This window comes from Cottoperca gobio, chromosome 13 (genome assembly GCF_900634415.1).
Source record: "Cottoperca gobio chromosome 13, fCotGob3.1, whole genome shotgun sequence".
NCBI classification, from domain to species: domain Eukaryota; kingdom Metazoa; phylum Chordata; class Actinopteri; order Perciformes; family Bovichtidae; genus Cottoperca; species Cottoperca gobio.
The window spans coordinates 15,294,870-15,322,242 of record NC_041367.1 but is presented as its reverse complement, the minus strand read 5'-3'; the positions used below and the strand labels follow the sequence as shown (position 1 = coordinate 15,322,242).

The window sequence follows — 27,373 nt, the reverse complement described above, 5'->3', positions numbered from 1 at the left end:
TAAGGAAGAAACTATTATATGCAGCATATTGCCATAATAAATGGATCTGATTGGATTTCAATCATCTGATTGATGATTTAAGGTCTCGGTCCACACGAGCACATAGGGAAGAATCAGTTCATGCAGCTAAACTGGCTGTGGAGTCTAGATTGACACAACTCTGTCAGGTATACAAAGTTGTAGATAGTGTAGCACAAATGACTTATTAAACCTACTCACAGGTCATAGAGGCTCATATACAAAAACAGAGTTAAGCTTAAATTGCTGCTTAAATAACAATGTAATCACAGTTACGCTTAGAACAATTATTAGAAAACAGTTAGAAATATAACATACAAAAGTGAATCGCAATCATGCACAGTAGAACATTTGATCTTTTTTTATTTAATGAATTGTGCAATTTCTACCTTATCAAATATTACTTTTATACCAACCAGAAAATGCATAGCTTTTCAGTGCATGAAAGAACTTTTCATCCCTGAGGCCATAAATGAGAGGACTCAGGCATCTTGGAGCAAGACTAAACATTATGTAGTTAAAGTACCTGACATCTTTAAATAACCTTAAATTAATCTGAAGTATAGCACTTTCTATCAATGGACACCACAGGCGGAAAAGACACAACAGCAGCTGGAAAGCATGAAGACTTACTGTTCTGAGCCCTTTCCATGTTGACTTTTTATTCTCTCCTGATGCAGCGTTGGCCACTTTCATTATTTTAACATAGGAGAATACAATGCTGATTAACATGATCAAGAAGTAAACTTGATATACAGCTGACCTAACATGATCATGCCATCTGTACAAAATAAATATCTCCACAGAGCACACACTGTATTGTTTGTAAATTCTAAGAGAGGCAGATGCAAAATACATGGAGAGAATAACAATACAGGGTACAGAGCTGAGGCAGTGAATGATGAGGATACAATTCACTAGTGCTGCGTGTGGTGCACAGCTCTCCATGGCGCAGGGGCATGCAAATGGCCACATAGCGCTCCAGAGTCATTACTGTCAAAGTAACTGGTGTGACTACAAAATACAGAAGTACCACAAACGAGATAATTATGCATAACCAAATGTGCATAGTGAATTGAAAATAGCTCAAGATTAGCAGGATATCAGAAATGATTAATATTAAGCTATCAGACAGCAGCATAACAGCAAATAAGATATAGCGTGTAGTTGTGTAAAAGCCCTCTTTTTTTAAAAAGGTTATTAAGAGCAAAATATTGATGCAAAGAAAAATCATCACCAGAAGCTGCACAATAATGACCTGGTCATTGATCTTCCGCCGCGAGAACTCACCACCAACCAATGAGTTGTTATCAGCCATCATTGCTCTAAACAAATACATAAGTTGTTACTGTTTCTGCCAAATGTTAAATTGTCATTGTTAAATGTGTCCATCAAAAGAAAAGGAGGATCTTAACACAAAAAGGTAAATGTTAATATCAAGCTCTCTCTGTGGTGCTAAGATAATAATTTATGTAGAGTTTTAAGTCAGTGCATGAAGACTTTATAGGAATGAGTAGAATACAAGCAGAGTAACAAGCGTAATGAAGCGTTGTGTCATGATCAGGATTTTTGTATATCCTGTTTTATTTTGAAGTGTTCACTCCCCCTTATGTCATGTCTAGTGGTACTTCCTGTCTGTGTTTTCCCTCTGTGATTGTTGATTTGTTCCTCCTGTATCCGTTTACCTTGCCCTTGTATTTTAGCTTCTCTCCCCAGCTGTGTCTCGTTCCCCGCGTTTAGTGTCTGTGTGTATATATCCCTGTCTGTCCCAGTGTTCCTTGTCAGTTCGTCATCTAAGTGTCACCCTGGTAGTAGATGTTTCCTCGTGCTCCCCGTGTCGTCCTGGTTTCTGTTTAAAGTTTTACTTTTTGCCTTATTTTGTACTTTAGTAAGCTTTTTGGAATAAAGCCCTCTTTTTGTTAATCTCCTCGTCTGCCGCCTTGCATTTGGGTCCTCACCTTTTCCCCACCGTGACAACGAGAGAAAATTATTACTTTAATTATTATTATTATCTCAAAATCTCAAATTAGATTTATTGCCCCCAGGGGGAAATTCATTTTCACGGCACTGTACACAGTATACATACAATATACAACAAATAACAGAATACAAATAGATAGCACCTCACATGACAGGTATACAGGTACACACACTCAGCACGGCCTGTTATTGAAGGCAGCAATGGCTGTGAGGATCAGGCTTTTACCAAAGCGAGCTCTTTTACATTCTAGAGTTCTGTACCTGTGCCCGGATGGCAGTGGGGTGAGGTACTGATTGAGTGGGTGTGTAATGTCCTGTTCTATTGTGGTTGTGATGCGTGAGATGGCCCTGTTGTTTAGCACTGTGAGGTTAGGTGTAGGGAGTCCAATTATCCTGGCAGAGGTGTTGGTGATACGTGTGACTTTGGCCCGGTTGACAGTGAGCATATTGAAAAAGGAGGAGCAGTACATGAGGATGAGCTGGATAATGCTCTGGTACAGTAAGAGAAGAGGGGGGAAATATACAGTCCTTTAAGTTTAAGGATGACGGTTAACAAATTCAGTTAATTAGTTAACCGAGGTTGAGCAGTAACTCAAGAGGCCCCACCAAAGGCTAATGATGTTGGTGACTTTCAGCCAGCTCCTTCATTTCCAACTGGTCTATTAAATATATAGTTGTATATATAAAATAAAATACTTTAACGTAAAGTTAACTTAATTATGTGGCACCACTCTCTATTACAAGAGAGAAAATTATTACTAAAATGAATTAGTGAATTATTACAGTCTCAAAATCTGAAATGATCAAGGAGTTCACTCTGTGTACCAGTTTGGTATGTAGATTATTTTAAAATCTGAACTTCAGCATTTAGTCATGTTTTGAAAACCGCAATCATGCATTTAGAGGTGAAGTAAGGTCTGTCTGTTGCTGACCTGTAATGTTGAGAATTCTGAGACCGGATGTGTTGACCGGGTAAGTAGGCTTGACAGGTGATTCGAGGTGTGGTTGAGGCGTGGCCCCACTTTACTAAATGTATCAGTAATTTCATTACGTATTTCTTTCTGTAACTGTAATGAAATATAGTTACTTTTTAAGTATACTAAAAAGCTTTTCCATGTATATAGTTAGTCACCAGGTCTGGCTAATTTAGGATCACGTAATATGGCAACAAACAAGGACCCATCAACACATATATTAAATTCATGGACACATTTTATTTTTTGCTATTACATGAACAGTGAAAAAACAATGATGCAAACAATAGCTTTATAATATAATAAATATACAATAAACAATCTTGTGATCCGATGTCGGTCCCCGCTGTCATCCATTATATACTGGAGGTACGATAATCATTAATACAACATCGCTCGAAAAGCAGCTCATATTCACGAATCATATAAATAGTCTTAAATAATGATTTATGAAAAATTAAAGAATTACAAATTGTTGGCTCAAAAAAGAACGACATAAAAGGGAAATCTTGCATAGGAAGCTTAGAGCTTTCAAATGTTAGAAGCATGCACTTTTTGCTGTTTTCCGATATCTCTGTCAATTTGTCTTAGTCCTCTCGTAGATAAGCCTCATGCACCTCATGCTCCTCGCCATCTTCTAGAAAGGCAACATATTCTGCCATCCTTTGGATCTCTTCTACTTTAGTCTCCGCCAACTTCTTATCTGCATTCGCTGACAGTTTCCGAGCTTCCCCAACCTGCGCCTGGGCCACCTGAACGCTTGTCCTCACTGTGATGGACGCCTGCTCGGCTCCTGAAAACACACAGATGCAAACACGCATTTGGTCAAAGTGCTAAAAAAGTTCAAGGGTTGACATAACACCAGCTTAAGTTAAAACATTAGATGTGGAGCATGATTTACTGTACACTTTCTAAAGTAAAAGTGATCGTAAACCCTTCATTATAAATACAGCGCTATTTCAGCTTTATATCAAGCCACCCATTTGACTCACCTGAAGAGTGTGCTGCCTCGACCGCCATTTTACACAAGTTGACAGAATTGATCCAGGTTAATTCAAAACGTTTGCATTCATGTAGCCTGTCACGAACCTGTTAGGACAAAGAAATGAGACAAACTCAATATTATAAATGTATCTATTTTTACTGTTTTTGCTAAGAATGAAAGCTAATTTTAACAAGAAAAACACTAATGCTAGAGTATATTTAGGTTTGTTTTAAACACAAACTCACCACTGCTCGCTGGCCATTGATTAACCCCAGAAACGAATCCTCTTCTGCTCGGGTCAGTTTTCCCAGTGAGGCTAAATACCGTCTTTGGACAGCAATGCGTGTGTGCACAGCCTGTTAGCAAACAGAGGAAGGATTGACAGTCAGGAACAGTACAGATAAATGAAAGTATGGGTTTGTACATGTGCAAACTCCTTATCAAATGCAAAAACATAAAGACACTGAAGTCAGATTCAAATCATGACTATTGCGTCAGGTGACAGGTCTATAACACATAACAATGTGGACATTAATGAACTCTGTATTTGGGTGATGTGCCTTCTCATGCTACGGTTTAATGTAGCGTGACAATATTTTCTTCCCTGTGATCCCTATAATGTTTCACATAAGATGAAAACCTACCTTTGAGTAGTCTTTAAGAGCATTTATGAGAGCCAAGGAGGTCTGGGAGAGCAAAGTACTTGAACTGTCTGTAACCACTGAGGCTGCTCTTCTGATCAGGGAGTCATGAGAGAGGTTTTCCATTTCCTACAAGCAGTTGGAAAAAAATCAGTATTTTAACTCCATTCAATTTCTACATGTGCAAAATGTGAAGAACAAGAACAAATGTTTTCCAAAGGGACACAAGATTCATGCAGTTGCATTTTTTTGGTCTCTGATAAGAGACTGACCCACCTGTGCAAAAGGAATAGCAAGTCCAAGGCCAACACTTAAAGGCATGTGCACATTATCTGTCCGTTCCCCAAATTGTTTAACTCCAGGCTTCCTGCTGCTGAATAGGACACTCTCAGAACTGCTGTAGAAAAAATGAGCATAGAATATAAACAGGTTAAAAGTCATGATCAATGGTATTTCAGCTCAAAGTTTTGTTGTGTTGTGAGTTATAATTTTATGGTTTATATTTGCTAAATCTACAGGTAAACAACCCAGTTGCAAAACTTTAAAAGGCAGTACTCAACGGCAGAGATTTAGGTTGTGTTCCCTCTACATACTATATGACACTGCTTAGTATTCATAACCTACCTTATGAAACGGATACAGGCTGCTCCTCTCCTGAGCATACTCTTGTTGGTCCGCAGAAGTGAAAAGTCTGTCTGATTTCGCAGAAGTCCTCCAGCAGCACGACCGGTACACACTGAACACTGACCAACAGCTTGCATGTTGCCGCCTAATTAAATCTGCTGCACTTCTATGTACTTAATGTAATCTTTATCAATGTAAAATATGTTGCTCTCTGTAGATCTCCACAATTTAAACTAATCTGCGATACACTCCCTTGTCTTTGTAAAATCAGAGAAATAATCTTTTTTGTTGCTTGCAACCTTTCACTCTGCTTGACAATGACCAACTGTTGAGTCCTGCGGGTATTTGTAAGGCCCCGGCACCATTTCATTGCGTAAAAGGCATTGATCTGTTGACTCTGCCTGTGAATGTACGTATTTGGCTTTATCTGACAACTCACAGAGACATGAATTACGTGCTGGTTTCCCTCTCTCCCTCTTGCTCTATTGTGTGTTTGAGTGTGTGTACATGAGAAAGAGGACCAGTTAAAGGGCCAGTGTGCAGGATTTAGAATTTAGCAGAAATGGGATATAATATTCATAACTATGTTTTCATTAGTGTATAATCCCTTTAAAGTTCAGGATGAATTAAACCTTTTAGAGAAATTAAGACAAATCTGATTTTATTCTGAAAATTGACTTTTTGTTTTTGTTTCGATGAAACTGGGCAAATTATTGGCTGGTGTTCAAGTTTGCACGATTATTATTAAAAGTGGTTCTGGCATATTTCATAAATATAATTATAAAATTTCTCTTTTATTTATGGACTTGCACTTGAAAATGATGTGAGGTTGAGAGGCCAGGTACACCCAGGATAGCTGCTAGTATATCACAAGTTTAATGGATTCACATAATTTGTGATTTAAATTTTACATATCAAAGTCTGTTCACAGGTCTTGGGTAGTTACCTCCTGCTTGTGTGAAAAAAACCCACTGAAAGCCTTTTTTGGCTCCAGAGGGAGCTGTGTGAAATCTGATGAATTGCCTCAAGTGATGTCATACGAGGCAGCGTCAATTGGGATTGAAGATTACAGCTTTGAAGATGAAACAAGTGTGGACTTAGAAAGAAGGGAACTCACCAGAACTCTGTAGCCCACTCCTCATCTCTGCCTATGCTAGAGGCTTTTGAGGCTATATCAGCCGTTACTAGCATCACAAATCCAAATATCAGCTGCATTTTGACAAGGAAGAAGAGTGTGTGGAATAAAAAATACAATATCTCTGGTTCTGCTTCATCAATCTGATAATCTTTTTAAACTGTCCATCCATCTGATAATGCTACAGGAGTGAAATACTTTTCTTGTAACCCCAGGTTTCCTTCCAAATGTAGTGCACACTTTAATACTAAAGCTCTTTACATTTGGACGGTCTAGTAGTTTTTGTCACTTCTCCATGTCTTTTAATATTTCGATAAAACTCTTGCTGCCAACAGTTTAGCAATAACATCATAGCCTGCAAATACGTTATCTGCTGAGTTGGCTTCCTCTGGGGTTCAGTTACAGAAAGTTTGTTTTGGACACAGATTATGGTCCAATCCCCTGCAGTCCTGATTACTGACGCAGAACTTGCGTAAAGACCTGACAAGCCCCAGTGAGCTGCTCTCAACAGAGTCAACTTGTTTGCCAAACAACTTCAGGTTGCACAATTATACTCAGGAGCTTTACGTTAATAATCAACCAGTCTGTTAATTACTAAGCAGAGGCTACAAGATGTACTCTCTAACCGGCCCCTAGAGATATCCTACAGTAACTCACTCCAGTCATTCACATGTACGTCATTCACAGTACAGAAAGTTTCATCATCTTCTTCAAAACAATACTGATGTTGCACCTGGAAGTTATGTCTCTCTTGTGATAACTTACTTCAATAATGTTGTCTAAGAGTGTGTCTCTGGAATACAGTTTACTGTATTGTTACCTGCATTGGACTACGAGCAAACTAGGGCAGGCCTAACACTACAGAGCAGTCAAAATTATCTTTGTGATACTTTCTTAAGAGTCAACAGAGAACTTCAAGTAAAGCAATAGCATCACCCATTAGCAACATAAACTGGGGCCTCTTTTGGTATTCCTGCAGTGATAGATTTCACTTAACTGACAGCGATAGCTGCAGCTCACAAACTCAGTCATCCACAGCAACTTTCACCGTCACACTAAATCTAAACTAAAGTAAAAAAGAAATAGGTATTGAGATACGCTGCAAAAACCCTTTCACATTTCACACACTGCATGTGTTACTGCACACCTGGAACTTACCCAGCTCACTTGGAAGTGTCCACTCAGCACAATCACCACAGTGCCAACAATCAATATGAGAGCTCCCTCTTCCAGCTGGAAAAGGTCTAGTTAAGTGAAACTGCTCTGCATCAGCAAAACTTAAAGTGACATTTTGCAGTCTGTCCTGTAGTTAGTTCCCCCACAACTATAACCACTTCAGTGCCATTCATTTTCATAGATGTTCACCAGCTCAGAGTCCTTTGTACAGTGTCCACAAATATTGTAGCAACATTACATGAGGGGTTTTCAACAGGGAGGCAGCCAGATTTTATTCCACCAAACAGGGCTGCTTTTGATCATGTGGGATGACAAAACAATAAGGTTGGGCAGAAAGTTAATTATTCCACTGGTTTATGACCATTAGGCTGGATATTTTAAATCCTGTCATCTATACACTGAATTGTATAAAAAACAAATACTTTGGGCATCTATAATGCTTGGGTGGATCAGTCAGTTTCAAGATGTTACTGCACGCAAAACAGTTCTCATAATTACAATACATACTGTATTTTCCTGCTCAAAATGAGCTTGTAGCCTATGTCAACTGTCAAGTTGGAAACTATAAAGAACTTGACACTGTCCCTGGCCAGTTTGTGCCTCTCACACAAAGCTGCTGGTGGCTCGACCAAGCATTCACCTTTGCATTAAAAAAAATAAATATTAGCGGAGAGGGTTTTAGCAGAATTTAAGGGTGTATTTACCCTGACAGATTTTTATCAGGATGATTTACATAATTTAAATAATGGTAGGCCTAAGCATTTATATTTTATAGTTTGGTGTATTTACCTGGCTGCTAGCAAAGCTCCGAAAATATATTTCTGTTTGCCTGTCAAATATGCGAAATAAATGGTCATTGCACATAACAAACCAATCGGCTACGTTCTACCCACCTAGCCAGTGACCCATAGCCTATTTGCTCGGTTAGCTAGCTAGCTAGCATTATACAAATGCGCCTAAGCAAACTATCTACAAATAACTACAGTGTCCTGTGTTTGTTGCACACTGTAAGCTACGCTAATGTTCCGTGCCCAAAACCAAACAGCACGACAGTTACAGACAGCAGCGTTTTTCTCAGGTTTAACTCTTTTATGTAAAGAATAAACTCTTTTGGATTGGACTCTGATCCTCTCCAGTAAATTCTTATTTCAAGCCTGCTAACCGGCCCGCCAGAGGGTTCAATCCGGCACGCGAGATGATTTTTTCAAAGTGTAAAAATTACAATTAAATGTGAACATTTTCAGAATGTACTTGTACTTTCTTGCACTAAAACAAAGGGAAACATTTTGAGATCTCGTTATTTATAGGTTATTATGATATGATTTTACTGGTCCAGCCCACTTGAGATCAAATTGGGCTGTATGTGTCCCCTGAATTAAAATGGGTTTGACACCCCTGCTCTAATACATAGGTCTTCAACAGGGGGTCTGCGACACCCAGGGGGTCCGCGGAGGTACTGCAGGTGGGTTGCAAAGTTCTATGTAGATAAAGCTATTTTTTTATTTATTTTTTTGCTTTGCGCATTCACATTCCCTCCTCCGCTGTACTTCGCGAAGGGCGGCGACACACACCTACAGTCAGAGACAGAGTGGAGGAAAGGAGAGGGGTGAACTAACCTGAACAGACCTCTTCTAGCCTCTTCTATACAATAGGGTCCCTGCTCCACGCTACACCAGTTTGGGGGTCCTTGGCCTGAAAAACGTTGAAGACCCCTGCTCTAATAGTTTCACAACTGTACTGAATTTACAGTGTTTGCAGGAGAAGTCCTACATTTTCTTTGGCTCGGACGCAGACTTTTTCCTCCAACACTAGCTGGTAAAGAAAGCCCAATTTATAGCAAAGTGCCAGATAGCTAATTAAAACCACAGCGAAAAGAAAAGTGAATATTGATCTTAACTTGGACAGGGGACATAAACGTGACTTCAGTGGGAAGATGAAGAAGTGATTTAGAAAGTGAATAAGAAAATACTTTTTTGATCATGTTTGCAATCAATAATGATTTTTTTTAGACACATATTGCCACAGCAGTCATTGCCTTAGGACAGACTTTTTATTTTACGTATTTGGTGTAGTCTGAAGTTACATTACATTACAGTAATTATGTCAATCAGCAATATTAGGCTATCTTGTCTCAATTGTTGAGTGTCTATGGGATCAAATAACATAGTCATGATCCCATCCAGGAATTGAGTGAAACTAAAGAGGCTAAGTGAAGTTGTCACAGTCTTGATTTTTGTATATCTTGTTTTATTTTGAAGTGTTCACTCCCCCTTATGTCATGTCTAGTTGTACTTCCTGACCGTGTGTTTTCCCTCTGATTGTTGATTTGTTCCTCCTGTGTCCATTCACCTTGCCCTTGTGTTTTAGCCTCTCTCCCCAGCTGTGTCTTGTTCCCCTCGCTAGTGTCTGTGTGTATATATTCCTGTCTTTCCCAGTGTTCCTTGTCAGATTGTCATCTAAGTGTCACCCTTCCTTGTGCTTCCTTGTGCTTCCTTGTGCTTCCTTGTGCTTCCTTGTGCTTCCTTGTGCCATCCTGGTTTGTCTTTTCAGTTTAAAGTTTACCTTTTGTTATTTTGTAAAGCTTTTTGGAATAAAGCCCTCTTTTTTGTTAATCTCCTCGTCTGCCGTCTTGCATTTGAGTCCTCACCTTTTCGCTACCGTGACAGAAGTAAGGAGGGGGTGGGGCTTTTCCCAAGTTTTGTCTGAGGTCACCATGAGTCACATTGAGGCCACAGTGCCAAAGAGGCTTTAAAATGTGGGATTGTACAAGAATATCACCAAAAAATAACAAAAAAAAGGGTTTGCCTGGGTTTATCACTTTGCTTTTTTTTTTGTAGTAGCCACTTTGATCAAAACAGGATCCAATCTCCTCGCTGTAATTAGTTAATGAGAAACATCATACTGTATGACGATGACATGTAAACAATGCATCTCTGGAGGAATTGAGCCTGAGTAAAACAGATCTGAAGTTGGCCAAACCCTTCAGATAAGAGAAGAACATCCCAGAGATGTTGTTCATAGAAGTTTTATGATAGGAAGAACAGAAATCTAAAGCTTGGTCAACTACTGAAAACATTCTTAGGTGATTCAAGGGCTTGTTTATTCTGAAAATTGGATGTGTATTTAGTTACAGTGCAAAAGGTATGTTTTAAAGAGTGGATCATTATTCCTTACGATTATCAAGCATTTATGTATTCACAGTATGCTGCTCTTTCATCTTATCAGCTAAATTCTTATTCTAATCCAATGTCACTGTGTATTTTAGTGTCTGTACGGCCTTTAATGTATTTTCTCTGAAACAGGTTTGCTCTATATTGCACTGTTGCAAAATGCAGAATCTGACTGAATTTGCAGGCAATGCAACTTCCAACAGAAGTCTGTCTGTGATCATCAAGGTGTGTGTGGTCATCCCCTTCTTCTGCGTCTTCCTCTGCTGCATTGTTGTCATGCTGCACATCTTTGCATCAAACAGGCAATTCCTGGACAGCTCACGTTACATCCTGTTTGCCTACATGCTGATCAACGACACTGTCCAGCTCTTATTCTCTGTGCTTCTCTTTCTCTCTGTGATGGGCAATGTGAAATTTGCTTTTGTCTACTGCATTCCTCTGCTGTTACTTTCCACTACCACTTTCAAGAACACACCTTTAATCCTGGCCACTATGTCACTGGAGCGTTATGTGGCCATCTTTTATCCCCTGCAGCGCCCGACCGCCTGGCGCTCTGACCGTATCTGGATCATTATTCTATCCCTGTGGCTCATCAGCTGTATCTTCTCTGTCATTCAATTGTCCATCGGAGGAATGGATCTTGCCCTGGATATCCTCTCCACCCCTGTGTATTGCACATCCACCATCATTACCAAATCATCTCCAATCCAGGCTATGTTCCACACTGCTGTAAATATTTTTTTATTTACAGTAGTGTCTATTGCCATCCTCTTTACATATGTGAGAATCCTGCTGGATACTAGGAAGATGAGACAAGATGAAGTGTCTGGGAGCAAAGCCATGCACACTGTGCTGCTACACGGCTTTCAGCTGGTGCTGTGCATGCTGGCCTTCACTCACCCCATCACTGAGAGTCTCCTCGGGTTGCATTCCAGGTTGCTATTAGGAGATATCTCCTTTTTTAATTATTTCTGTTTCATCCTTACTCCACGCTTTCTCAGCCCACTAATCTACGGCTTTAGAGATCAGAGTATCAGGGCCTGCCTTGGGAAAACATTCCTCTGCTGCTCAAACAAAGTCAAACCCGGAGTGAGAGGCAAGCAGCGTTGAGTTCTCAAACCTAATGTACAAATGTCTTTATATTTGTGATGTATAAAAACAGGGTTTCTGCAGGTCTTGAAAAGTCTTAAAGCATTGAGTACAGTTTCCTCAAAAAAGGCCTTAAAAGGTATTGAAAAGTCTTGAATTGAATTAAATTAACAAATGTAGCAATTAACAGTATTTTTCAGAAGTGAGGAAACTCATTGTCTCATGATGTACAAGTGCTGATTTTTTGCAAAAACTTTATTGACTTTAAATTACTTTTTTTAATTAGATAATGATAATCCATTCATCTATTTTATACTAATTGCCTGGGTCCAAGTCACGTTCATTTAATTAATTATATTAGAAATTCTTGTTATATAAGCCTGGGAAGTACTGAAATTTGATAATACATATATAACATAATATAATTTACGGCCATACTGTCCTTACTGATTTCATGCCGTCAGTATGATCATAAAACAGGTTATAAATTGCATTCAATGGTGTATTAAAAGGGTCTTAAATGTAACTTAATAAACCCTGCAGAAATCCTGTACAAACATCTACTGTCATCATACATTAATGGAGTGAACAATAATGTTACATCGTTCTATTTTGATCATTTGAATACTATTTGAAACATTTGTGAATAAGAGAAAAGCTCATTTTAACCATAATGAATCATGAACTGCTCTCTGGTAACCTGTAAAAGCAATCATAACCCTTTTGAATTGCAGATACGTTGGCACCGTTTTTGAGACAAGCTCGACAGTTAGTTATTGATTGACTGCTGTTAAACATAAACCAGGTACTGACCGTATTTCTATGCCAGGAGCATCAATAAAAAGTGCTCAATTGTATGACTGAATTTAAGGTATTTTATATAAAGTCAGGCAGCTGCTGCTGGGATTAAAAACCTCTCCTTGTGTCATGAAACATGCAGCACTGAGAATGTAGGACTGGGTTACAGGCAAGCTAATGCTTCCGGCCTTCTGTAGTGATTAGACTGTATCACAGATATTTAAAAGCCTAAAATCACAAAAAGATAACATGGTTGTTTCTTTCAAGCCCTTCTTGCAGAATGGTACACTGATATTTGTATGCACAAATCAGAGTGCAAAACTTGTTTGAATGCAGATACATATACACAAAAAATATATCTATGTGCTCACGTATTCTTTTAAGGATATTTTGGTGACAATATACATGTCAGAAAAATAGGAAATACAGAATGTAACCATGCAAGCTACTGTCCCAAATATGCAAATAATACCTGTGAATATATGCATTTTAAGTATAAATACATTCTGTTTTGTAATGATTTTATATTTGATATATATAATTTACCTTTATTTACTTTTTCTTTTGTTGTGCATTTGTTTGTGCATTCCTATGACTAAATCATTTTATAAAATGCTATAAGAAAATATGCTATGAGTTTACAAACTACATCATATACATATACATTAAAACTGATATTAATAATGTATAAATATATATTTTTTAAGTTTCACCACAGCGTCACTCAAAATACCTTTACTGTGGCAGTTTGGTTGTTGTGCACGGCACTCACCTGCAGGTGTCGCACTGACTCCAAACGCAATTGCATTCAACTTTTTTTTTGTCAGTGAGCAAATGATTAACTAATCACCCACGTTAAAGTAATACAAATAAGTTACATGAAAGTGCATCAATGATACCCTGGTTTAATCAATTTCCATGATTTATGCGCATGAATATAAACTCAAATGAATGTACAGCTCGTTAAATCAGAAAGTCTTCACAAACTGGCGCTGGACTCTAACTCCATAAAGTTTTATGTATTCCTGTCATTAATAGTGAAAATAAACCTGTCGGGTGCGAGCTGTAATGATACATGTATTGTCCTGACTGAATTCAGGCTGCAGGTCAGTCCCATAGACAGCAGGAGAAAGCTGATCTCAGAGCAGATGAGGGAGAGCCCCGTGTGGACACGTTTGTGAAACCTGAAGATCCCCAGTACAGTTCAGGGCAGTGCGAGAGGAGATCACTCACTGAAGCTGCTGCAGAAGATACGGAATACGTTTATTATCTGCACTGGAGATGAAGTATTCCACATGCGTTTGCTTCAGCTGGAGTCTCCTGACTGTGGCTGTGATCCCAGTGTCTTTAGGTGAAATGTATACGTCGCTGCTGAACGTGAAGCAGGCGATCAGCGTTGAACGGAAGCTGATCGATTACTTAAAAACGTATATTGACCACGAGTCAGAGAGACTGGAGGACGTCAAGCGGTGAGTGACATGCACGAGGAAACACTGGAGATAGAGTTTTCATTGATTCCCCAGGAGTTTTGTGGTTGTGAAATCCTGAGAAACAGCAATGCGCATCTGTCTATGGAGAATTAAACAACTCATTCACAACTCTTTTTGTTTTTTTGTTCAAGCAAAGTCACTCTCAATAGTAAAGATATACAATATAGTCTACAAGACGGTGACAAATCGTGCAGCCCCTCCACAGACAGTGAGTAATAGTGGAACAAGATGATGATGAAAGCACATGTGGATGTTTCACTAGGATATGGTCTTATTTTCAGACCCACAGCTGGGAATCCTGCTTTTAGATAAACCTCATTTGGATGAAATTATGCAAAAATGACATGAGCCCACCAAACCAAAACATTATCACATGATTGCATTATCAGTCCATGTCTGATTTCCCGCTTAAGGCCCTGTCACACATATCCTTATGACAGAAACGTATGCCGGAGCATACGAAAAGTCCAAATACGTCCAACTTTTCATTGGATCGGAAAAGTGAACATATACAGGTACACATGTCTAACCTATTGATAGCGCATGTTTCGAGCAGCTTCATAAGATATGCAGACGTTACGTGACGTTCGACATACGTGAATACGGAATACGCTACGTAATAGTACGTAAATCCCTACGTGAATACAGTACGTGAATACGTTAGAGGAACGTTAGTTATAGGTTACGTCGGCTGACGGTGAATCCTACAGCCAATTTATTGGTAAAGAGTGGATAACCTATTCCTACCCTATGTTAAGATGATGCCTGACGACGGAGTAACTTATTAAACGTGTTTCTACAGTACAGCTAGCGTTCACCATTTTAGCCGTTCTCCAGCATCAGCATGACAGATGGAACTTTTCCAGCTCCGTTGGCCAGACGCTCTGATACGTTTTGTAAGTGATACGCTATCAATGTTTGACATACGTATAATAATTCGTTATGTATGCGTCAGCTACAACACCGCTGTGGAAAAGTTGGACGTATTTGGACTCTGACACATTTTGAGCTAATTTTCATATACAGCCGGCATGTTTCTGCCATACGGAGCTGTGTATGTCTGGCGTGTTCGGCGTTTTGTCTGCATCCTTCAAACGATCACAACTTACCCTTAATTTATATCAACCTATTGCTGATATTTCGTATGCTCCGGCATACGTTTCTGTCATACGGATATGTGTGACAGGGCCTTTAAAGTAATTTGACTTCACTGTCTAAAGTGCTGGCAATAATTCTTAAGTCCAGTTGGGTTTTAGGGTTTTTTTTCCAAGAAGCTTTTATCTGCTGCACTTTCTTCCAGTCAGAAACCTTCTTTATGTTGGAAACAGAAGGAGACTTATCCAGTCACTTCCCACCAATTTAAGCTCATGATTCAACAGTTTCTTCTAGCCTCTCTTTTTATGCAGGAGCCCTTTGACCATGACATTGATTAATAGTGGTGGCTTATGTGGTGTGAGGTTGGAAAATGAGTCATGTCATTCATCAGCTTCATTCATCTGTTTTAATAATGTATAATGACGATGATAGTGGTAAATCTTGCAGATGCGCCAAATAATAGTCATCGTACTGAGTGATACGATTTGTATGGTCATTATTTATTTATTTTATTATATTCATATTTCTGTATCATTGCATTTAGCATTTGCAAAAAGTTTGGTTCTGCCTAAAAGGTCCTGAAGAAGTTTTTCTTTTCTAAGACCATTTTCAATTCAAGAACACCTTAAAGGTTTAAAGTGTAATTTCCGAGCCACCTGCTCCAAAGCGGAACTAGTCAGTTAGCATGCTAAGTTCAGTAGATATCTTTGCAACACAATACATCGACGTCTTTGACATAATATCAACACTGTTACCTCTTTACATTATGTTGATAATGTCAGTTAATTGGTAGTTTAATGGTTTCAATTAAAACTCTGGCATATCTTACACATTGAACCTTTAAGATTTCCAGGACTCACTTGCTACATGTGAAACTGTCAGAGTGCATGGTCTCATCTTAGACTTCTGATCACAGTCTAACAATCTTACCCATAGCTTTTATGCCAAAGTGTCCGACCTGCACACTGAACTTTACAAAGGCCCGGCGACTGCAATGGCAAACCCGCTGGTGGCATTCACCCTGATCAAGCGGCTGCATTCAGAGTGGCTGAATGTAGTCTACAGCAAGGAAGCCTTGGAGAATACACAAGGTTGGCTCACTGCATTCTTTACAGACACATCTGGTGGTGATAACTAACCCCCTTCTCATCTCTGCTGTCACCACCCAACCCCCCCCAGTTCACCTTTTGGCCCTGTGTTGTCCAGCCCTCAGGTCCAGTTACGAGGAGGAAGACGCCGATCTGCCCAAACTGGAAGACCTCCAGGGGGCCGCTAAGGGGCTGATGAGGCTGCAGGATGTGTATGTTCTTCAAGTTGCGAGCCTCGTAAAAGGTCGTTTCCAGAGAGTCACAAATGGCAAGACTATTGATATCATCCAGCCCGCAGTGTCTGTCCCGCTGTCTGGTGATGACTGCTTTCTGGTTGGAAAGGTACACAATCCATTATTTTCCTTTTATTACTTCATCAAATTGTTTTTACTTTATTTCCTTTGGTAAAAGAAGTACTCAAAAAGTATCAATACCACAATCTAAAAATAATTCATTACAAGTTAAAGTCCAGTCTTTAAAAGCCTATAAGTAAAAGAACATAAGTGTTATCAGCTAAATTTACTTTAAGTACCAAAAGTAAAAGTACTCATACTGCAGAGAAATGCCCCTGATATATCATTATGTATGACATTATTAGATGTTTGCTGATCCATCAATGTGAAAGCAGCTTTTTACTGTTATAGCTGCTCGAGGTGGAGCTAGTTTGACCTACTTTGTGTACATTTAGGTAGTTTAGTCCAGAGCCTCCCAACCTAGGGGTCCCCTCCAAAGAGTTCCCTAAATATGAGGGAAAGTGGAAAATTCTAAAGTTCTGATCTCAAATGTGTATTCATTTCTTTTGAACCTTTCTCTTATTTCTGCTTTTTATTGTGAAATATTGGAGAATTCTATCTCTTTAGGCATTAAACAGTTATTTAAATGAAACCATCTGAGAAGTTCACAAGCGAAATCACTCACGCAGTACTAATAACTCATTGACATCTCAAATGTGACTCACATAATTAGACGCAGCCTTTTTGTAAGAGGTCACACACCAAAAAGATTGGGAACGACCTTCAACAATGTATTAGATTTCTGTTTTTAATCTTAATCTGGAAAGTTACAAGTAAATATATCTTACAAATTAAAGTAGTGGAGTAAAAAGTGCATGTACCCTGCAGTGGAGTAGATGTATGTAACTTAAAAAAGTAGGCTTATGTACAGGTACCTCAAAATTGTACTTGTTCTTGAGTAAATAAACTATATTGGTTATTATTCATCTCCCTCTGCATTTCCTAACATGCAGATTTTGCTGTAAAAATGTCCCTACCTGAATAAAATCCCATTCTAAATGTCCGCAAAATACTTTTATTCCAAACCTGTCAGTCATTGTGTGGTGGGAATCTGGACAGTCAGCATGGAACATGTGGAATTCTTCCCATTGCGTGCCTGGAAATCTGTTCAATGTGAAGATAAATATACTATTACACAAGATTGAAAGAAAAAAGAAAAGGTTCCCCCGCTATAAATTTCTCTGTTTATGTACAGTGGTGATGTGTAAGGGCAGGGCACTGTGTGGGATGGAAAATACATTATCTCACGCAGCAGAAGTGCTTGGAGTAAAGAGTATGAGCTTGCCTTCACTTGCACTGAGGCTGAGATTATATGAGACGATCTGTGAACAGAGATGCTTAGTTTAAGGGTGTTGTCAGTAGTAGAGCTGCCTGCACGTTTTATATGGCTGTTAAACCGCTCTCAAAACCAGCAGGGTTTGTCAACACACGTTTGTAGCTTTTTGGTTTCATTTGGAGGCTCTTTAATCCAGAAAAACAACTGATACCTCCCTGAGGCTATTCTGAGATCTGTAGAAATGAACTATTTTCAAGAATTCATTGGTTCTTTGCTCCCAAATTATGGGTTGCAATGTTGGGAACTCCGTGTGCGGTAGGGTAGATAAGTTGGTGTGATTGAGTGTTTTTCGGGGGTTAAATGGGACACTGGAATTTTGTTTGTGTGCTGTCTGGAGGGGTTGTGGATATAATCTTTGATGGGGAAGACACATGTCACCCTGTTGCTATATGGGGGCTGTCAGGCCTGTAGTCAGCACCTACTTCATCAAGTCAAGTCAGCTACAAAAGGGAATTGAGACCAAGTAAACTTATAGACTTGCCAGTGTTCATGACTTTCATACTGTAAACATAATCCTCAGGGTGTTTTATCAACATGTAGCTCTATCTACAATGTTCTTGTGTGAGAAGTCATACAGGTGTAATATCTTGGATTGAAAGGCTGACAGTGGACCAGATTGAGAAAATAATTTTTTTTAATAATGTTTTTAAAGTCCAAAGAGACCAGAGATGCAACAATTAGTTGATTTATCAACGAGTCGTTTTATAGAAAATTAATAGCCAAATAATGAATTGTTTCAATCTCTTTTTTTTTTTAAGCAAACATGTCAACATATTTGCTGGTTCCACCTTCTCAAATGTGTGGATGTGCTGCTTTTCTTTGTCTTCTATGATAGTACATGAAACATCTTTGGACAGCTGGACAGAAACTGCTTACGTCACATTTCTGCATTCCTCCTACTTGCCATCAGTAGAAAATGCCAATTCTTTTGTAATTCATTTAAATAGAAGCTAATATAGCAAAAAAATAAGGCTACTTATATAAATCCAGCATGCCGGTGAGACAACATTACATCGGCTGAATGACGAGATGGAACTGGCTGAAGATGAAGTCAGTTACTTGCTGCTCCCACCGGCCTAAAGCTAGGCTGACTGACTGTTGCTAACTGGATGGGACCCCAAAACCAAGTAAAATCTAACAGCCATGCGTGCATAAGGACAGGCGCCGGCTGATGTTTAATCCTCCAGTTCAGTGCCTGAATACAGCCAAAACATGGCGACACTTAGCCGTCTTTGGAATGGCTGGCTGTAACCCAAATATTATTTTACCCAGGTGGCCTACGAGCAGGAGGACTACTACCACTCAGTGCAGTGGTTGGAGGAGTCGGTGCGTCTCTTCAGGGGAGCAGGAGGCGACTGGAGCCCTGAGAATGAAGGGACTTTAGAGGATGCTCTGGATCACCTGGCCTTCTCTCATTTTAAAGTATGGCGAACACTTGGAAAAAGCACATTTGGAAGATGATTGATGGATTGCACTGCCCTAAATTCCTCTCATTGTTTCAGACAGGAAACATCTCCTATGCTCTCAGTTTATCTCAAGAGTTACTGCATCATGGTAATTGTTTGTATTTAACTTGTCCAGCCTGTACTGTAACTAAGAAACATGCCTTATATAATGTAGCGTATTTACACGTTTCTTCTCAGATCCAATGAATGGAAGGGTTTTGCAGAATGTTGAGAAATATGAGAAGCTGCTGGTTACGAGTCCACCCACGTCAATCACGGGCAATGGACTGAGGAGACCCGGCTCCAATAATTTAAGGACGAGGGACACTTACGAAAGACTCTGCCAGACCCAAGGCTCTCAGGTATTTATCATAATTAACTGTGTGTTAGCAAAATATCTGGAAGGTATCAGGGATAAGTTACTACATCAACCAAAGTGTTCTTGATTGTATAATACTAACCAAATGTGCAATGTTATATTTGCTATTCCAGAGCAGTTTGCGAGAATTAATTTTATGTAAATTACATAAACAAGAGTCTACAGGCTCGCTGACTTTTAGCACAGCGACGCTTTGAGCTCAATGCTAACGTCAGCATGCTCCGAATTACAATGCTAACATGCTGATGATTAGCAGGTAGCCGATTAATGTTTGTTATAATTTCATCATAAACCAAAGTATTGGACAAATTAAAACTCTGACTTGATGATGCTGTTGGGTGAGAAGTGAAGGAATCACCACATTCTTTAAGATGCATTCTCTGAGGGTCTTTCTATTTCTGTACCAAATTTCATGGCAATTCATCCAATAGTTGTCAAGATATTTCACAAAAAAAACTAAAATGTCAACCTCACGGGACCATGCATGTCTGTACAAAAATACTCATCAGCAAACCGTCCAATAGTTTCAGTCTGAACAGAAGTGGTGGAACGACCGACACGCACTGCCGTCCCTAGAGCCACACAGCTAGCATGGCCAAAGACAACTGCAAAAATAAGTCTCTTTGTAATTGTCATTTAAACAGCTCTAAGTAGTTTGTCACAACTATAAAAACATTTTCAAGTTTCAACCAATCCAAGAGTTTATTAGGATGTAAGGGGTATTTCCTTGGCCATAAAAAGACTTTCATTATTCTGAAGGCATATTTGCTTTTAAGCTTGTTTGGAGAGAGAACAATGCTAGGAGTAATTGTTTGCTGACAAAATAAATAAATAAATCTTGTTTTGATGTTGTTAATGGACTTCAGATGCCTGTTTCTCAGCAGCCAATTCATTTTGAAAACCCCAGACTATTCTGCGATTTATTCACCAACGGAAATCCTGGACTACTATTGCTGCCGGTCAAACGTGAAGTGCTGAGCCTGCAGCCGTATGTGGTCCTATACCACAACTTCATCACCGACACAGAGGCTGAGGACATCAAGAGGACCGCCCAGCCAGGAGTAAGTGCATATACCTCATCACTTGCAGGTTAAAAAATTAAAAACCTTTTAGGAAAACTTTTAGGAATTAAGAAAAAGAGCGATGTTTTGACAACACTGCATTTTGTTTAGTTAATCCTATCAAATTTTATATGTTTTTGTCATGTCATGTTTTGCAGAGCTTTCTCTCATGGGACATGGGAAAAATGAAGCTGCAAAGTATTTATTCTTGACAACAGCAGAGTCTATTGAAGTTTGTTGAGATCAATAACCAGACAAACCACATTAGAAAATAGCCCAAATTTACCAATTTGCTAATGTCATGTGAACGCCTCGTAGCTAAGTCTGACATTTAAGAGTCTGGCCTTTTTTTTATTACTGTTGTTTTCCTACAATTAAGATGCACTTACCTACAATTACCAGGGATATTGCTTTTTATTTGTCCTTGTTTTTATTGTTTGTTCAGGATATATTATGTCTTTTTGGCCTCTCACCAGGAAACTACCCTCTGTTGATGTTGGCTGTGCTGGTATCACATGGACATCTGCGCAGATGTTAGCTTTCCATTACTCTGGAATTAAAAGTGTAATGAAATTGGCAGCCTTTGAACAGGACTATACATTTGTCTCATTCCACTTGTAGTCTAATCTCAAATGGAGATATTGTCCTCTGACCCGAAGTAGACCTCCCCTTTTAAATCCATCTTTTATAGACTGCCTTAAAGATGGTACACAGTACAGTTTACTGTGTGTAAGTGCAGCCACTGGTCGGGGCACTACAGCTGATCTCTTCTGACTGAGATTAAAACAATACTCACAAGGTGTCCCTTACCATGTTTCGATACTGGTCATCCACCATATTTTCATCACTGTCATTATGTTGAATGCTTTCTTTCCTTCTGACTCAAAGCATCCATCCAGTCATGCATTCAGCGTGTTGAACTCAGGGGTCAACATTGTGCTACAAGCCTTGAATCAAGATTGAAATTATTAAAGGTGCCTGTGGAAAAAATGCATATATTACTTGATAATCTGCTCTGCTGTGGGTCTTGCTGGCTAAACCAACCTTCTACTACTGGAAAGACTCTATGGGGGAAGAGTTGGTCTGCTTCCAAAAATATAGCAAGTCTTAAAGGAATGATGGATATACATTACTACAAAAACTTGGCTGAGTGCCATAAACTGTCCAAATAACCCTACTGGGCTCCACTGCTAAATATTCAGTCCACGATCCTCAGTATCTATGTGGAAGCAATTTTCCTTTTTCTGCTCATTTAATGGAAAGCCACAGTGCAGGCTCCTCAGAGCTGACTTAAGGGAATATTTGGTGGGCTAACTCAATTGGTGCCCTATAGTGTCTGTGAGGTTTTGTTTCAATGAGTTTTCCATGCTTTGCTCAGATGGAAACCCCTGTACTCATTTCATCATTATGTCAGCCTGTGGGTTTATTGAAAACAGGCCCAGTGTACGGTATTAGTTTGGAGCAGTGAGCACTCTGTAACCATGAGCATGGTTCAAACTTTCTGGATCCAAGAGCCTGGTCTGTTGTTTGGAGTTAACATACCTATCATTGTATTGCATTTTTTGATGAAGAATAGATGTATGAAATAATAAGTTGTTTATCAGATTTTTACTTTTATCCTTCTTTTGTGTCAACCCTTCAGACTTTAATGATGTGAAGGTGCCTGGAAGTCATTAGACGTTTGAAAATCAATTAGAAACAGTGTGTTACCAGTTTTCTGGAGTGAAGGACATTGTACCAGTTTATATAACCGTTGCAAATTGGAATACATGTATGAAATAACCAAAAGGCAGTGTGGCAATTCTGCAAAAATGTATTCACAGAGGCTCACTTTTTAAGAAGGGCAGACTTCCCAGGACTCCCTTTAACACTGAGACTTTGAGGTGCACTTTGACAAGGTGAAGATAAGATGAGACTTAGAACTTATACCTGTAGGGGAAGAAGGTTATCTGAACTCTATAAAGCCCCCCTCCCAACCCGATATTGTGCTTGCAAGATTAGAAGAATAATAGAAGTCCATCAACGTGGCTTTTTTGAATCCACATTCTTGATCTGCTCTCTTGAACTGGAGCAAGTTTTCATGCTCCAACTCACATTTTTTCAGGGCTTCCAGCTGAACATGAAAGCTTGGCTGCTGTAACAATATCACACTTATAAAATGCTGTTTTCTGTCTTTGCTGACAAGTTGAGGCGATCTGTGGTGGCAGCTGGAGAGAAACAAGCAACAGCAGAGTATCGCATCAGCAAGAGGTACAAATTACTTACAACACTTAATTATAACACAAAACTGTAAACACTTAACAGTGTGCAAATGATTGTAGATGCACATTTTCATACTTTCAAGTTGTTATTCATCAAGATGTCTTATCTCTAGTGCATGGCTGAAGGTTTCAGCACACTCCACTGTTGGGAAGCTGGACCAGAAGATCTCCATGCTCACAGGTCTGAATGTGAAGCATCCATATGGCGAGTACCTCCAGGTTGTGAATTACGGGATTGGTGGCCATTATGAACCACACTTTGACCATGCTACAGTAAGTTGATTGTTAGACTTGTTTAACAAGCTACCACACTATATTATATTGTTATAGACCACATTAATCACGATATATCTTTCATATCTGTTTACATTTTACAGTCTCCTTCAAGTCCCGTGTTCAAGCTGAAAACTGGGAATCGAGTGGCAACTTTTATGATATATGTGAGTGAAGTCTTACTCTATGACCCAGCATGAACCAGATGGCAGGCAGAAGTGTTTTGGGCAGGTTCCTCTTACTGCTGCTCCAAAGTATAAATTACAAACACAGAGGTCAGGCCTTTGCCATGAGTGCTGCACGACTTTGTAACAACCTGCCTGAGAAACTGGATATGACCTCAGTGCTTTTATTACACTTTTATAGATGTACTGTCATCCAACCAACTTAGATCAAACTCTATTTTTTGTCTTGGCCTCCATTATAACTTTCAGTCTTGTTCTATTCATTAAAGCCATTTTTATTTTGTAACTAACCTATTAAGTGCTTTTTTTAACTGTTTCAGCAACATATAAGTATTGTCACTATAATTATCCCATGTGAAATTGGATAGTGATTTAAAAAAAAAAAAGAATGGCTTTTTGCGAGGCTTTGAAAACAGTGCAGCAGACGGAGTGGCTTTTCATAACACATAAACACAAGACACAACTCTGAAGGAATGTTATTTTCCACAGCTCAGCTCTGTCGAGGCAGGTGGGTCCACAGCCTTCATCTACGCCAACTTCAGCGTTCCCGTCGTAGAGGTACATAATGTGTCTAAGATGAGCTTAAAGCATTTTTTCGCCTCAAACTAGATTACTTTCACCTCACCCTGCGCCTCACTCACATTCTCTGGTGCAGCTGTCAAAAGGCTAAAAGGTCAGATCATAGCAACAACAGCTATGAGATTTTCTTCTCCACAATACTGCTATTGTACAGTTCTGCCTCAGTGGAGGTTGAAGCTGTATTTCGGTTGATAAATGAGGCACAGTGGAAGGTTTACCAGGCCATCCCTGGGGTTTTACCTCTTGCCTTTCTTTTTATTGAGATCTCACTTATTGGGTGTTTATACAGAAAATAACTGCACCTAATAAACCGATAAAATAGCCAATAAAATAGTGTAACTGCAGGAGCTCTCTTGTTTGACATTCATCTCTACCTGAGATATTTAGATTGAATCTAAATCAAACAACAGAAAAGTAATAGTTTATGATGCATCATTTAGCTGAATGTTTTTGCTTCTCAATAGTGAGGATTTTCAAAGAAAATGTTGTCTTTTTATATTATAGTAATAAGAATATTTGTCGGCCAAACAAAACAATTGAGAAATGGTGATGGCCATTTTTCACTACGTTTTGACATTTTACTCAAGCAATGCCGTAGATTAATCAATTGACCAATACAATAATTATCACTAATGACAATTGCTAATGACAATAATTGTTAGCTGCAGTTTAACTTATGGAAAGTAATTATTATTATTATTTATTTTTTCATTTCACAGAAAGCTGCCATTTTCTGGTGGAATCTCCATAGAAATGGTCAAGGAGATGCAGACACGCTGCATGCTGGCTGCCCGGTGCTTATTGGGGACAAATGGGGTAAGAGTCAGTAGAGTCCTTGTTCTCATTTAAACTGATTAGCCTTCTTTTTTTTCATTATCATGGTCCGTTTCCAGTGTTCGGTTTTCCTGTAAAACAGGAGCTAATGTAGGCTGACAAGAGCTAGGCAACATCTGTGTTGCATTATGCATTTAGACGTGATACGGACAGCAGTTCAGACACTGAGCACTCATCTTGAAAACTGAACATCTGCTGCTGGTTGGCCCAGACCATCAAACTCCAGAAATGTGTGTTAGGGGCCCAGTCAAACTAACAGAAGGATATTAACCGTCACACGTGTGCAGCTGCAGAAGCATTTGGCATTTTTAACAAACATTTACATAATCAGAAATTAATTTTAGAGCTTCACACACAATTATCCAAATGTTTAACGCTCCAGTGTGTAGGATTAAGGGGGATTTGTTGGCAGAAATGGAATATAATATTAATGACTATGTTTTCATTAGTGAATAATCACCTGAAACTAATAATCGTTATGATTTCGTTACCTTAGAATGAGCCCTTCATATGTACATAGGGATCAGTTTTTATCATTACCTGAAGGCCACTGTAGGTTCTCCTACATGCTTGGAAAGGGAGGGGTGAGGGGTATTCAACCTCACCACTATATGCCACAAAATCCTACATGCTGGACCATTTAAAAGATGCAAAGGCAAGAAACTTTTATGTATGCAGTTTCTTTCCGTCTTTGAATATTAAAACATAGTTTGCATCTTTCCATATGTTCCAGTGGCCAACAAATGGATCCATGAGCATGGCCAAGAGTTCCAACATCGCTGCAGCCTGAATCCTGAAGAGTGAGAGGGGTGGAGCGATAGCTGGGCCCCTTGGAGTACAAGAGCCAGTCTCTACAATTGAGAGGCACACTCGCAGGCAGAGAGAAGGAGGGAGCCAGAAAGTGAGCACACAGGCAGGCGAGGGGAGAGCCGTTATATGGCAGCCTGTAATTGGAGCCCCGGGCCCCAGGGAACCTGAAGCGTACAGGTGGGGTCGAAGAAGACTGGGGTAGTTGCTGATCAGCCCCCAGAGGCCAAATGCTCTCTTGCTCCTACTCGCCAGTTCCTGCAAATGGAGTGAGGCCTCTGCCTTCACACACTGTGCTGGATTTAGTTAACTGTGCAGGGCTGTTTGCCTCTCCTGCTTGCTTGAAAACTGACATCTAATGCAGCCCTTTCCCTACACTGGGCCCACTCTAGGGTCTGTCATTACAAATCAACAAAGCGATACTTTGTGCAGACTCTCAGAACTTTATTTAACGTGTACATGCAGAAGTTTATAAAGATACCTAATGTGCCTGTATTACAGTGAAATGTGTATAAAATGATGCACACGGCATCTAGAATTTTCTATTTGATGTAATGTTGCAGCCAAGAAATGTATTAAATTCAAGTTTAATGTGATAATGCTTCCATTAAGTGCTGGAAGAAGCAGATACAGAGCATGTTGCATTGTGCAAAATGTTTTATGACTTTTAAGGTAATATATATGTGTATATATAATAATATTCACTGCAGGTTAGCAACAGATATTTTGGTTGAAGTTCTTCTGTAATGGGTCATCTCAGAGCTCTGGAGTTCTGTTCAGACTGGTGCTATGAGTCAAAGGAACATTGTGCGTGTGCCTGTTTATTACCAGCTAACTGAACGATGTGGTCATTGCTTCCTGTGGGAAACTTTTTTTTGATAACTGGCTGTCTAATGGAACAGATTAACCCGATCTGTCAGCCTCTCATTGAGCTTTAGATGGTGGGCGTCAGTGATCTTGCTCTGCGTGCCAAGCGATTGGGAACACGTCTGCTCCAGACTTTGTGTCTGAATTCACACAACCAGCACTGACTGCATACCACTCAGATATTTCAGAAATCTGTGTCTAAGTAGGTCATATAAACCATCTTAAAGTAGACCATACGCAGTATTCAAATTCCCTGTTTGAGCTTGGGCACTAAGAGGCCTTTATATGTGACCTTTTATGGGGGCATCCTGCAGATTGAATGAAGGGATCTGTGAAAGTGAAGATAAGGGGATGACAGAGGAATAATACCTCTACTTACTCACAATGATAAATGTTTTCCTTCCATCTCCGCACTGTGTACACAAACAGACGCGCTCTCAAAGCACTTACTGACACAGATAATATAAGAACAGGCCGCTGGATGCATGTTGCACATTTCCTGTGTGCACACTAAACAGCAGGACATGATTATTTTAGGAGTTCATGGATAGCAAGATGTTTCTTTTCTGATGCTCTGATCTGTTTCATTGTAACTATTTTTGATATTAAAAACACAGGTATAGCTACATTTAGTCGCAAAACACACAGTATCTGACACCACAAATTTGACAATAAACAATACACAACATCCATTGTGACAAATGGACTCCATATTCTCAACATAAGGTTTGCAACTACTTTGGCCATATTCATAGACACACATATTGTAGCTACTAGTACAGACAAGGAT

The 27,373-nt window shown here is 39.4% G+C and overlaps 3 protein-coding genes and 1 pseudogene across 5 annotated transcripts; 2 read left to right on the top strand and 2 right to left on the bottom strand.

The window, feature by feature from the left end:
• Positions 1 to 411: 411 nt before the first annotated feature.
• On the bottom strand, positions 412 to 1,336 carry LOC115017954 (odorant receptor 131-2-like; annotated as a pseudogene).
• A 2,212-nt stretch (positions 1,337 to 3,548) lies between these two features.
• LOC115018024 (diablo homolog, mitochondrial-like) lies at positions 3,549 to 5,359 on the bottom strand. The gene is made up of 6 exons (XM_029446820.1): positions 5,223 to 5,359; positions 4,875 to 4,995; positions 4,602 to 4,727; positions 4,203 to 4,313; positions 3,965 to 4,061; positions 3,549 to 3,765 (listed from the first exon to the last, which is right to left on the bottom strand). The coding sequence occupies exons 1-6, from the start codon at positions 5,357 to 5,359 to the stop codon at positions 3,560 to 3,562; spliced, it is 798 nt and encodes a 265-aa protein (XP_029302680.1). The 3' UTR covers positions 3,549 to 3,559.
• A 5,503-nt stretch (positions 5,360 to 10,862) lies between these two features.
• Positions 10,863 to 11,813, top strand: or95a1 (odorant receptor, family 95, subfamily A, member 1). The gene has a single exon (XM_029446512.1). The coding sequence runs from the start codon at positions 10,863 to 10,865 to the stop codon at positions 11,811 to 11,813; it is 951 nt and encodes a 316-aa protein (XP_029302372.1).
• A 1,894-nt stretch (positions 11,814 to 13,707) lies between these two features.
• On the top strand, positions 13,708 to 27,347 carry p4ha3 (prolyl 4-hydroxylase, alpha polypeptide III). 3 transcript variants are annotated; one of them, XM_029446451.1, is made up of 13 exons: positions 13,708 to 14,059; positions 16,112 to 16,266; positions 16,382 to 16,605; positions 19,165 to 19,314; positions 19,395 to 19,446; positions 19,536 to 19,699; positions 20,601 to 20,777; positions 22,963 to 23,027; positions 23,152 to 23,311; positions 23,416 to 23,478; positions 23,986 to 24,054; positions 24,795 to 24,891; positions 25,643 to 27,347. In XM_029446451.1, the coding sequence occupies exons 1-13, from the start codon at positions 13,872 to 13,874 to the stop codon at positions 25,711 to 25,713; spliced, it is 1,635 nt and encodes a 544-aa protein (XP_029302311.1). In that variant the 5' UTR covers positions 13,708 to 13,871; the 3' UTR covers positions 25,714 to 27,347. The 3 variants fall into 3 exon arrangements, with proteins under 3 accessions (XP_029302311.1, XP_029302310.1, XP_029302312.1); XM_029446450.1 differs by having other exon boundaries at positions 20,598 to 20,777; XM_029446452.1 differs by lacking the exon at positions 13,708 to 14,059 and adding an exon at positions 14,178 to 14,288 and having other exon boundaries at positions 20,598 to 20,777.
• The last annotated feature ends 26 nt before the right edge of the window (positions 27,348 to 27,373 follow it).

Coding starts and splice junctions, on each gene's coding strand:
- LOC115018024 (XM_029446820.1), bottom strand. CDS start 5,359: ATGCAAGCTGTTGGTCAGTGTTCAGTGTGTACCGGTCGTGCTGCTGGA. Junction 4,314..4,601: donor CTCTTAAAGACTACTCAAAG/GTAGGTTTTCAT, acceptor GTTTGCTAACAG/GCTGTGCACACACGCATTGC. Junction 3,766..3,964: donor CGAGGCAGCACACTCTTCAG/GTGAGTCAAATG, acceptor GTGTGTTTTCAG/GAGCCGAGCAGGCGTCCATC.
- or95a1 (XM_029446512.1), top strand. CDS start 10,863: ATGCAGAATCTGACTGAATTTGCAGGCAATGCAACTTCCAACAGAAGT.
- p4ha3 (XM_029446450.1), top strand. CDS start 13,872: ATGAAGTATTCCACATGCGTTTGCTTCAGCTGGAGTCTCCTGACTGTG. Junction 23,312..23,415: donor CACACTTTGACCATGCTACA/GTAAGTTGATTG, acceptor TACATTTTACAG/TCTCCTTCAAGTCCCGTGTT. Junction 23,479..23,985: donor TGGCAACTTTTATGATATAT/GTGAGTGAAGTC, acceptor TATTTTCCACAG/CTCAGCTCTGTCGAGGCAGG.